This window comes from Physella acuta, unplaced genomic scaffold (assembly GCF_028476545.2).
Source record: "Physella acuta isolate Inbredline_101_S28 unplaced genomic scaffold, ASM2847654v3 ptg000466l, whole genome shotgun sequence".
In the NCBI taxonomy this organism is placed as follows: domain Eukaryota; kingdom Metazoa; phylum Mollusca; class Gastropoda; family Physidae; genus Physella; species Physella acuta.
The window spans coordinates 494763-508241 of record NW_026731985.1 but is presented as its reverse complement, the minus strand read 5'-3'; the positions used below and the strand labels follow the sequence as shown (position 1 = coordinate 508241).

The 13479-nt window shown below is 41.6% G+C and overlaps 1 protein-coding gene across 1 annotated transcript in view; it reads right to left on the bottom strand.

The window, feature by feature from the left end:
* LOC131943755 (acetylcholine receptor subunit beta-like 1) overlaps positions 1–6042 on the bottom strand; it is a 37848-nt gene extending 31806 nt beyond the window's left edge. The window contains exon 1 of the mRNA XM_059304011.1: positions 5837–6042. Within this exon, the coding sequence (XP_059159994.1) occupies positions 5837–5945 (109 nt within the window). The 5' untranslated portion in view covers positions 5946–6042. The remainder of the gene's footprint in view (positions 1–5836) is intronic.
* Positions 6043–13479: the final 7437 nt, after the last annotated feature.

Genomic DNA, 13479 nt, shown 5'->3' with positions numbered 1-13479 from the left:
TCCAGCCTCGACTGAGGTCAGAGTTCCACCTGTGACATTTCTCTGGGCAGACGTCGAACTCACCTGCCCAGAAGTCTGCCACGTATTACCTCCATCCCCGTGTGAGTGTGGGTAATTTCTCGAATGTTCGTCAGGCCCTATGTGATGTTTTGTTTTGTTAAGAAAATAATTGGATGAAATAATACAGAGAGCATCGTATTTATTTTATTCCTCTCAGCGGTGACTTGGGTAACTCGAGTCAGATTAGGTCAATCAGAGTTATTGCTCCTTAGGTTTCGAGAGAGGGGGCAGGGTGGAAGGGGGGATGTAATTTACAATTGTTGGTAAGCGATCAAGGGGAGGTTTTGTGACGGACTTGACAAATGGGAATGTCAAGTTTTTTTGACGATCAGATGAATTTTTTTTCTTGCATGAAGCACGTGACGTAGCAAGTTATGTGTGAGTAGGGTTTGTGCGGTAAACACGGTGTGGTTGTGTGGTGACACGGTTTGGTTGTGTGGTGACACGGTTTGGTTGTGTGGTGAGATAGTGTGGCTGTATTTCAACACAGTGTGGTTGTGAGGTGACATGGTGTGGATGTGTGGTGTCACACTGTGGCTGTGTGATGGCTCAATGTGGTAGTGTAGTAACACAGTATGGTTGTGTGGTGATACCGTGTGGTTGTGTGGTAACAAACTGTGGTTGTCTGATGACTCGATGTGGTTTCGTGGACACAGTTTGGTTACATGGTGACACAGTTAGGTATTGTGGTGACACAGTTAGGTATTGTGGTGACATAGTTTGGAATTGTGGTGACACAGTTTGGTATTGTGGTGACACAGTTTGGAATTGTGGTGACACAGTTTGTGGTGATACAGTTAGGTATTGTGGTGATACAGTTTGGTATTGTGGTGACACAGTTAGGTATTGTGGTGACACAGTTTGGTATTGTGGTGACACAGTTAGGTATTGTGGTGATACAGTTTGTGGTGATACAGTTTGGTATTGTGGTGACACAGTTAGGTATTGTGGTGACACAGTTAGGTATTGTGGTGATACAGTTTGTGGTGATACAGTTAGGTATTGTGGTGACACAGTTAGGTATTGTGGTGACACAGTTAGGTATTGTGGTGACACAGTTAGGTATTGTGGTGATACAGTTTGGTATTGTGGTGACACAGTTTGTGGTGACACAGTTAGGTATTGTGGTGACACACTGTGGTTGTGGGGTGTGGTTGTCTAATGACTACTATGGGTTGCTTATTGAATAAAAAAAAGAAGATCTAGACACATTGGTATTGACGGGAGAGCAGATCTAGACACTATGGTGTTGAAAGGAGAGCAGATCTAGACACAATGGTGTTGACAGGAGAGCAGATCTAGACACAATGGTGTTGACAGGAGAGCAGATCTAGACACAATGGTATTGACAGGAGAGCAGATCTAGACACTATTGACAGGAGAGCAGATCTAGACACTATTGACAGGAGAGCAGATCTAGACACTATTGACAGGAGAGCAGATCTAGACACAATGGTGTTGACAGGAGAGCAAATCTAGACACAATGGTGTTGACAGGAGAGCAGATCTAGACACAATGGTATTGACAGGAGAGCAGATCTAGACACTATTGACAGGAGAGCAGATCTAGACACTATTGACAGGAGAGCAGATCTAGACACTATTGACAGAAGAGCAGATCTAGACACGATGGTGTTGACAGGAGAGCAGATCTAGTCACAATGGTGTTGACAGGAGAGCAGATCTAGACACAATGGTGTTGACAGGAGAGCAGATCTAGACACAATGGTGTTGACAGGAGAGCAGATCTAGACACAATGGTGTTGACAGGAGAGCAGATCTAGACACAATGGTGTTGACAGGAGAGCAGATCTAGCAAATGAGCAGGAAATGACAGCAGACGATTGATTGAACTGGACAAAAATGTCCTCGACAAGAGTCAGTGATTGACATCAGAACTGGGGAGGAGAATGTCGTCTTTAGAATGTCCTCAGGGAATGTCCTCTCAAATGTCGCGAGCAGATCAGAGATCATATCAGCCCTCGTTGTCTACATGCCCTGCCCGTCACGAGTGACGTTACGTGACGATTGTTCGCGAGATCTTTGTTCAGATTTTTTAGGAGATTTTTTAGATCTAACGTTTTAAATTAAAGTTGTCCTGTTTTGTCCAGCATGGAAGGGCAACTCAGGCGATTTCATTGTGGGGGCGTGGTCTGAATTGATCTCCCCGCACAGAAGTGTTGAAGTGAATGTTGGCTTTAAGCCTAGTCCAACACTCTCATGAGAGAACTGGTATGTTGTAAGCTGTACTTCAATACTAATACTACAATAGAGTAACCATCTACTCGAGTGTGTGTTGTATAATTGTACTACATTACAACCATACTCTTCTATGTTCTGCTCCAAAATACTACAATACTATACTATACTGCAGCACTTCTTTAATATGCACTGAAGTATCGCTACTGTGCTATATACTAAAACATCATCACACAGTACTATACACCAATGGCTCCCTACCATATTACTATAGTACTGCCATTCGAAGTTGTATTTTATTATTACATGTTGTACTCAAGTACTGAAGTACTTAATTGTACTATAGAATTACATCCCTGTGATGCACTCTTCTGGTACCCCATGGACACCTCTACTAAACAGTTAGATAATATTAGACAGCGTCCTAGGATCGTGTTTAAAACTCCAGCAAAGAACGAAAAGCTGTATCAGTACTACAATAAAGTTATTGATAGTTCAGTAGGTTATTCATAAAGACATTGGTCTATAAAATAGTGCAGCAGTAACAGGGGGAATACGGTTTATTCCGTTTTATGGTGGAGAGATGATGCATAATGTTTATAAACCAACGTCTCTTTGTAAAGAAGGTCATGCGACATTAGATAGCGATCCCCTGGGGTGGGGCAGTCAAAGATGAAATAAAACCTCAGGGTGGGGTGGAGGTTAATAGACGACGACCTCCTGATTACAGGAAATATAAGTTGGAGAATTGTTTAATTAGAAAATAATCAATTCTGGATCAACTAATCACTTACAAAACCATCATTCAGACAGCAATTATTCAGACAAACCTTTAGGCCCCAAATAACCATCATTTAGACAACCATCATTTAGACAACCATCATTTAGACAACCATCATTTAAACAACCATCATTTAGACAACCATCATTTAGACAACCATCATTTAGACAACCATCATTTAAACAATCATCATTTAGACAACCATCATTTAGAAAACCATCATTTAGACAACCATCATTTAAACAACCATCATTTAAACAACCATCATTTAGACAACCATCATTTAGATAACCATCATTTAGACAACCATCATTTAAACAATCATCATTTAGACAACCATCATTTAGACAACCATCATTTAGACAACCATCATTTAAACAACCATCATTTAGACAACCATCATTTAGACAACCATCATTCAGCACTTCAACACCAAACACTCACCGTATAAAAGCCACAATTCACCAACGAACCACCATTCAAACCTCCAACATGAATCGCTCATCACAAAAAACCCCACCATTCACCAAAAACCACTTCCCTCCTGCCCCTATTCCCCCGCACATGCGCAAAGCCCCCTCAACTTCCGCCATGTTTATTCAAATATAGGTTCTGTTATTTTAGTCACGTGTCTTGCAGGTAAACACCGGCTTGGGGGCTGACGTCCATCGAGCAGAATTCTCTAGAAGCCCGGCTCCCAGAGCTGTGTTTACCCAACAACGCGGTGTTTGGCTTGTGGGGGTACAGCTGCGCGCCGAGTCTAAAACCAGAGAGTCATTGCGCATCAGTGTCAAACAATGACGTCAGGATATAGTGCCCTCTGTTGGACGACTGTATTGACGAAGAGATGCCAGTCTATTTTTAGGGGAGGTAGTATTGGAAGTATCTACATAGAGGGAGGTAATATTAGAACTATATACAGGGAGGTAATATTAGAAATATATGAGGAGAGGTAATATTACAAATATATATATAAGGGGAGGTCATATTAGAAATTATAATTATATGAAAGGAATATGTTAGAAATTAGGAAGTTAGAAACATTAGGAATAGTTATAAAGGATGTGATATAAGAAATATAAAAGGGGAGTTAATATTAGACATTTTTGTATATATATATATATATATATATATATATATATATATATATATATATATATATATATATATATATATATATATATATATATATATATATATATATATATATATATATAGGTAGGTAACATTAGATATGTGTAGGTAGTGGAAATAAAATTAGATCCATCTATCTAAAAGGGGTGTATTGCTAAAGCAAACTGGTCGTCCACTCAATGGTAGCAGAGTTAATTAAACAATCGAGAACAGATAATCAATCGTTGTATTTTCTCATTCTATTAATGCCCCTGTCAATACATAAATTCGTGTTAGTGTCAAGTTTAGTGCTCAAGTAATTGGCAAGATAGATTAAAGTAAAGATAAAGTAAATCACCATCTGTGGTTATTGGTATGGCACAGCAAATTGAGCTGGTTGAATTTTAATCATATTGTGGTAACACACATTTATGACATATGTTGAATGGTTAGACACACATGTGTGACAGATGTTGGATGGTAAGACACACATGTGTGACAGATGTTGGATGGTAAGACACACATGTGTGACAGATGTTGGATGGTAACACACGCATGTATGACATATGTTAGATGGTAATACAAGTATGATATATGTTGGTTGGTAATTTTGTGATTAAGTAGTGCAGCAAGCTTAAGATAGAAGAACAAAATGGAAAAATGACAAATGACAAATGACATTTGCGATTTGACGTTTAAATATGAAATTTCAAATATGATGCAAGAAAAAAACATTGATGTAGGATGTGAACATTGATGTTTGTATGAACTGTGTAGCGTGTACATTAATGTATGTGTGATGTGAACAGTGATATGGTAGTGATGTGTGTGATGTGTATTGTGTATATATTGTGTGTATATTGATGCATGTGATGTTAAAATTGGTGTGTGTGATATGAAGTGTACATTGATGTGTGTGATGTGAACATTATTTGAACTTTTAAATGGAAGAGATGTTTGTTTACTGGGTTCACACTTTAGTGTGAAGTTTACATTGACAGAGAAGTGAACGTTAATTTGTGAATGATGTGTACATTAATGAGTGATGTGTTCATTGATGAGTGATGTGGACATTAATGAGTGATGTGTACATTAATGAGTGATGTGTTCATTAATGAGTGATATGTACATTGATGAGTGGTGTGTACATTGATGAGTGATATGTACATTGATGAGTGATGTGTACATTGATTAGTGGTGTGTTCATTGATGAGTGATGTGTGCAACGATGAGTGATGTGTTTATTGATGAGTGATGTGTTCATTGATGAGTGATGTATACATTGATGAGTGATGTGTACATTAATGAGTGATGTGTACATTGATGAGTGAGGTGTACATTGATGAGTGAGGTGTATATTGATGAATGATGTGTACATTAGTGAGTGATGTGTACATTAGTGAGTGATGTGTTCATTGGTGAGTGATGTGTTCATTGGTGAGTAATGTGTTCATTGATGAGTGATGTGTTCATTGGTGAGTGATGTGTTCATTGGTGAGTAATGTGTTCATTGATGCGTGATGTGTTCATTGATGAGTGATGTGTTCATTGATTAGTAATGTGTACATTAATGTGTACATTCACGTATGTTTACATAGGTTTGTAAGTGATGTGTGAAATATACGTAAACTGATAATTGAATGATACAAACATTGATGTGTAAACAATGTGAGCTATATTTACCTCTCTCGTCCAAAACTCCTTGAACTCTCGACACCACAGTACAGAAAACCCCACAGAATAAAATCACAATAACTTTTCGGGTAACTGAAGTGAGCCTGTCTCTCTGCATGACGTAACCCGCTCCACTCACTGCCCGTAGCAAAAACAAACGAGCACAAATTCACAGATAAAACGTTCATTACAAATTCACGCGCGTCTGAAAGCACGTGAAACAAAACCGGATGCTCTCTCCAAGTTTAGATCCAGCAGGCACACAGCGGCCGAGAAAGTTATTGACTGCGCATGTCGTGTCGATGTACTTCCTGTTAAATATGAAATAGATAAGGTGTTGGTACCGGGACGCAAGTTGCACACATAAACATGCATGGGTTACCACAGGCAGGTGGACGGTGCTTAAGTCTCGTCTGCTGAGACGTGTAGGGCTTGTTCTCACGTCTGCCCAGTGACGTCACTGGCCACCAGCGCTGGGAACTGGGGTGGGGGAGAAAGAAGGCGAGGGGTGTAGTGAGAAGTAGAGTAGAGGCACTATCTTTACATCAGTTGAGTTGAGAGAGAATCGAAAGTCCTTAGAGATGGGGGGAAAGGGGATGAAGGTAAGAAATAAACAATTAAAATTCTTGACTAATTGTTTTGATTGGGGAGGGGATATTTATTTGTGTTGGCTGGATTAAGTCAGCGTGCACGGCAGAGTCCCGTGGGTGGGGCGGGGGGGGGGGGGTCTGTTCAAAGATCGTCGTCATTGATCAAGTTGAGATTAATGGCGCGGAAAGGGCAAAAGATGTTTCATGGAATGGGAGAAATTTTTTGGGCGAGGAGTGAATGATGAAAGGTGGGGTCGGAGGTCAAACAGGATGGAGTGCGTGAAGTCGGGTGGATTTGGTGTGAGTGGCGTGGGGGGGGGGGAGTTGTGGTGAGTGGTAGGGTGGAAAAATAAAACAAGTAACGGTCAGTTAGAGTTGGATCATTACAAAGTGGGGAAAACGATCAAATATCAAATAAGGAGCTTATCAAAAATCAAAAGTCGGTTGGATGCCATCGGGAGAGGTGGCATAAGTTGGCTCATTCGATGGTGTGGTGTTGGCTCCTATGATGTTGGCCCTAATGATGTTGTGATGTTGGCTCAAATGATGTTGTGAAATTGGCTCAAATGATGTTGTGAAGTTGGCTCATTCGATGGTGTGGTGTTGGCTCCTATGATGTTGGCCCTAATGATGTTGTGATGTTGGCTCAAATGATGTTGTGATTTCGCTCATATGATGTTGTGAAATTGGCTCAAAATATGTTGTGATTTTGGCCCCTAAGATGTTGGCTCAAATGATGTTGTGAAGTTGGCTCATTCGATGGTGTGGTGTTGGCCCCTATGATGTTGGCTCTAATGATGTTGTGATGTTGGCTCAAATGATGTTGTGATTTTGCTCATATGGTGTTGTGAAATTGGCTCAAAATATGTTGTGATTTTGGCACCTAAGATGTTGGCTCAAATGATGTTGTGGAATTGACTCAAATGATGTTGTGAAGTTGGCTCATTCGATGGTGTGGTGTTGGCCCCTATGATGTTGGCTCTAATGATGTTGTGATGTTGGCTCAAATGATGTTGTGATTTTGCTCATATGGTGTTGTGAAATTGGCTCAAAATATGTTGTGATTTTGGCACCTAAGATGTTGGCTCAAATGATGTTGTGGAATTGGCTCAAATGATGTTGTGATGCTGGCCCCTATGATGTTGGCTCAAATGATGTTGTGAAATTGGCTCAAATGATGTTGAGATGTTGGCTCCTATTATATGGGCTCAAATGATGTTGTGAAGTTGGCTCATATGATGTTGTGATGTTGGCTCATATGTTGTACTATGTGTTTGCTTTCATTGTGTACAATCAATTTTTCGTATAACATATTGTATCATATTACATTTGTATTTTATATTTGTCTGCAGGTCGCTATATTCTGGATGTTGTGGAGCAGAACATCCACATGTAGAAAGTCACGTGATATTCTCTTAGGCTTGAGAAAAGTTGGGGTAGAGTTTAAAAAAAACGTATAGCACACAGGGAAGACTTAAAACCTACAGAGCTTATGATAGTTCCAGTACAGAAGTATAGCGCACAGGCTGCTAGACCGAAAGTCTCGAGTTTAAATCCTGGACCGTACAACAACACAGAGTTCACCCAGCTCTAATGGGTACCTAACGTTGAGGAAATCAAGTGTGAACTGACCACCCTATCCCACCCATTCACAAGCCGCGGTGACAAAAACTCTACTTCATCTGTCAAGTTGATACCAGTGTTTGAAACAGAAGAAGATTTGGGACAGGGGGCAGATTAAGGGCATCTTGTTGACTCACGAGGCAGATTATAGGCAGATTTGGGATTCTATATGTTGCTAGAGTTTTAGCTTAAAAAAACAATTCTTTGATCTTGTGAAGTAATCTGATTTTTTGGGGATGAAGATGACATCCAAATATGACGTGAAATAAGATAGCAATATAAAATGACATCTTCTGAGGCAAGATGACAAAATTAACATCTAAAGACGTAAACTTATATCTAGAGACACGACATGACATTTTAAAAGTAACATGACATCCCGAACCTAACATGACATCCCGAACGTAACATGACACCTAGAGGTGTTTTCGTTGAAAGAATTTTTTTTAATTAACGTTACTTTTTTATGCGACACAATTTTACGGCAGGTTAAAAAATATATGGCATTATTTGATTTTTTATCTCAATCAAACGACTTGTCTTTTTATTTCAATTAAATGACTTGAATTTTTTTTTATTGCGATGAGATTTCGGTCAACGACAGGGGCTAGACATAAGGGGCTAGACATAAGGGGCTAGACATTAAGGGCTAGACATTAGGGGCTAGACATTAGGGGCTAGACATTAGGAGCTAGACATTAGGGGCTAGACATTAAGGGCTAGACATTAGGGGCTAGACATTAGGGGCTAGACATTAGGGGCTAGACATTAGGGGCTAGACATTAGGGGCTAGCCATTAGGGGCTAGACATTAGGAGCTAGACATTAGGGACTAGACATAAGGGGCTAGCCATTAGGGGCTAGACATTAGGGGCTAGACATTAGGGGCTAGACATTAAGGGCTAGACATTAGGGGCTAGACATTAGGGGCTAGACATTAGGGGCTAGACATTAGGGGCTAGACATTAGGGGCTAGCCATTAGGGGCTAGACATTAGGAGCTAGACATTAGGGACTAGACATAAGGGGCTAGACATTAGGAGCTAGACATTAGGGGCTAGACATTAGGAGCTAGACATTAGGAGCTAGACATTAGGGGCTAGACATTAGGGGCTAGACATTAGGGGCTAGACATTAGGGGCTAGACATTAGGGGCTAGACATTAGGGGCTAGACATTAGGGGCTAGACATTAGGGGCTAGACATCAGGGGCTAGACATTAGGGGCTAGACATTAGGGGCTAGACATTAGGGGCTAGCCATTAGGGGCTAGACATTAGGAGCTAGACATTAGGGACTAGACATAAGGGGCTAGACATTAGGGGCTAGCCATTAGGGGCTAGACATTAGGGGCTAGCCATTAGGGGCTAGACATTAGGAGCTAGACATTAGGGACTAGACATAAGGGGCTAGACATTAGGAGCTAGACATTAGGGGCTAGACATTAGGAGCTAGACATTAGGAGCTAGACATTAGGGGCTAGACATTAGGGGCTAGACATTAGGGGCTAGACATTAAGGGCTAGACATTAGGGGCTAGACATTAGGGGCTAGACATTAGATCGACACATTAGGGACTAGACATTAGGGGCTAGACATTAGGGGCTAGACATTAGGGGCTAGACATTAGGGGCTAGACATTAGGGGCTAGACATTAAGGGCTAGACATTAGGGGCTAGACATTAGGGGCTAGACATTAGGAGCTAGACATTAGGGGCTAGACATTAGGGGCTAGACATAAGGGGCTAGACATTAGGGGCTAGCCATTAGGGGCTAGACATTAGGAGCTAGACATTAGGGACTAGACATAAGGGGCTAGACATTAGGAGCTAGACATTAGGGGCTAGACATTAGGAGCTAGACATTAGGAGCTAGACATTAGGGACTAGACATTAGGGGCTAGACATTAGGGGCTAGACATTAGGGGCTAGACATTAGGGGCTAGACATTAAGGGCTACACATTAGGGGCTAGACATTAGGGGCTAGACATTAGGGGCTAGCCATTAGGGGCTAGACATTAGGGGCTAGACATTAGGGGCTAGACAGGAGCTAGACATTAGGGGCTAGACATTAGGAGCTAGACATTAGGGGCTAGACATTAGGGGCTAGACATTAGGAGCTAGACATTAGGAGCTAGACATTAGGGGCTAGACATTAGGGGCTAGACATTAGGAGCTAGACATTAGGAGCTAGACATTAGGGGCTAGACATTAGGGGCTAGACATTAGGGGCTAGACAGGAGCTAGACATTAGGGGCTAGACATTAGGGGCTGGACATTAGGGGCTAGACATTAGGGGCTAGACATTAGGGGCTAGACATTAGGGGCTAGACATTAGGGGCTAGACATTAGGAGCTAGACATTAGGGGCTAGACATTAGGGGCTAGACAGGAGCTAGACATTAGGGGCTAGACATTAGGGGCTAGACATTAGGGGCTAGACATTAGGGGCTAGACAGGAGCTAGACATTAGGGGCTAGACATTAGGGGCTAGACATTAGGGGCTAGACATCAGGAGCTAGACATTAGGGGCTAGACATTAGGGGCTAGACATTAGGGGCTAGACATCAGGAGCTAGACATTAGGGGCTAGACATCAGGGGATAGACATGGCTAGACATTAGGGGCTAGACAGGAGCTAGACATTAGGGGCTAGACATTAGGGGCTAGACATTAGGGGCTAGACATCAGGAGCTAGACATTAGGGGCTAGACATTAGGGGCTAGACATTAGGGGCTAGACATTAGGGGCTAGACATTAGGGGATAGACATTAGGGGCTAGACAGAAAAACAGCTGTTTAACTGTCAAAGGGCTAGACCAACCCAAAAACATGTGGCACACGAAAGTACTAGGACTACATGAAGAAAAACGTATTTCCCTAATAACGATGGCCAATTTGTGTAAAAGACGATTTTAAAAAGAAAAAAAATGGACACAATGTTCCAACTGTGGATTCAGCTTTACTCGTCTAACCGCCCAGATGTCGTTTACAAAAATGTCGTGTGCGAGAAATGTCGTTTGCTAGATATTGCCTTACCTAAAGCGACCACTCACACGTGAGATGGCCCAGCCAGTGGCACCTACCGGGTGGCCAAGCTGCCATCAGTGGGTGGCCAGCCTGCGATCAATAAAGTGCTGCGCGCTCATGTTGGAATCTTGGACGCCATTGGGTAGATGCGCTCCTACCTCGTGCTAGGTCTTACACAACAGTGCCGTGTGCAAAACCAGGAACCTTGCCCGTGACACAGGGAATATCAGTTGACTCAAGTCAGGCAAAGTTGACTGATGTTGCAGTCAGGCAGGCTTGACTGATGTAGTAGACAGATGTGGTTGACTGACTTAACGGTCACATACACCGACAATAAATCAAACTCGCTTTAACTAGAACTGACAGATCTACACAAATAAACGACATACATATACATACATTCATGTCTTTTAGACCCACCGAAATAAACCAAATAGGATATATATATATATATATATATATATATATATATATATATATATATATATATATATATATATATGCGCAAATAAATAAAATAAATTGTTGAGGGTGTAACGTGAGTTATGTTCTGACTTAGTGAAGACCTTTTCACTTGAATATATAAGTACAGGGAAACGCGAATAGTGAAACTTCACTCAGATTTCTAGGAGGTAGTTGATAGTGAAGCGTACGTAGAACCAATCGAAAAGTTTGAACTAGCCCTGAGAGCACCCTCGTCACCAAATCTCGTCCCCTGCTGGCACCGCACGCGACTAGTATCGATTCCCGACTTATCCAGTATCGTCGAGGTCAGCTTGCCGACTCTTCAACCAAATTACGTCATTAGTCCATTTTTTTTTAGCTATAGATTTGTTAACTAGGTTTCCACTGAGGAATTTTCTTTTTCCTGAGTTGTAATTTAAAAGTATTTAGATTTGTAGCTAAAGAACTACGTGAGTTGTTATTTGTTTGCGTGTAAAAGTGTGCAGAACTGACAAAAATCTTTAAAGATTTCACTTCCATGGTTAACAGTTATATCTGATGAAACAATTTAATTTATTTTTATTTTAATTAACATAATGATAATTAGTTTAAGCTAATGCCAAAATACAATAGACTCGATGTGTTTAACAAGCTACGACGTGATGTTTGAACACATACATATTGATGTAGTTCTGGTGTGTTTCAATATATCACCGTGTCTTTGATAGCTTAAAACACACACTATCTAGATGCCAATAGCGTCCATTACATTCAGTCCAAATGTTCCTATTCACATTACATCCAGTTCATATGTTCCTATTCACATTACATCCAGTTCATATGTTCCTATTCACATTACATCCAGTTCAAATGTTCCTATTCAATACGTCTCCTCTGATCATTGGAACTCACCCATCCCCATTTTTAACTTCTCACCATCTATCTTTTTTAATCATACCCCCACCCCTCCAGAGTTTCTTCCAGGCATCTCTTCGGGGGGGGGGGGGGGCGAAGCCCCCCCGAAATTTTTTTACCGCCCCCCCGAACGAAATGAAATTTATATAATTTATATAGAAAATATATACTTTTAACAGTGTCCGCCCCCCCCGAAGAAAGTTTACCGCCCCCCCGAAGATTTCAAGTGCCCCCCCCGGAGAAAAAAGTCTGGAAGAAACACTGCACCCCTCGTCCTATATCCTCCCCCACCCCTCGACTTTTAGCTTCTCCCACACCTCTCGTTTGTTACCTCCCCCACCCCCTCCTATAACCTCCCCCACCCCTCATCCTATAACCTCCCCCACCCCTCGTCCTATAACCTCCCCCACCCCTCGTCCTATGACCTCCCCACCCCTCATCTTTTAACCTTTAAACCTCCCACCCCCTGTAACCTCTTACGCACCCCTCCACCACCCCACCTCCCCTCATGTGTTAATCTTCCCTCATCCAACATTTCTCATCTCCAATCGTCTCCTTGTCGCTATACCTACTTTTTTTTTTACAATTCTGGTCTTAAAAAATCGATGCGTTTTAGAGGTTCTAGAAAGTTCTGGTAGATTCCCATCTTTCCCCTCTGTGTAGATAACCTTTTGTTTCTCCCTGTGGGGTGGGTGAGGGGGTGGGGGGGGGGGATATGCCTCAACATGCGTTGCGAAACCCGACACTTGAGTGCGTGAGTGGTTTGGCTAGGGTGGTGGGGGGGGGGGGGTAGGAGAGGTAGGGGAATTGTAAAAAGCGTTAGATAAATACTTGAATGAAAATTCCAGCCATATTATATTTTCCAATGTCATCTGTTAAGTTCCAAAATCATCATTGATGTTTGAAGTCTACCTTGATGTATAAATTCATGTCTGATGTTTAAAGTCATTCGTAATGTATAAAGTCATTTGCGCTTTTCAATGCCTTATTACTGGATTGCCAAGCATGATAGTATTTGATTTGACTAAAGTTTTTTTTTCTGGCTTGATTAGGCTCGA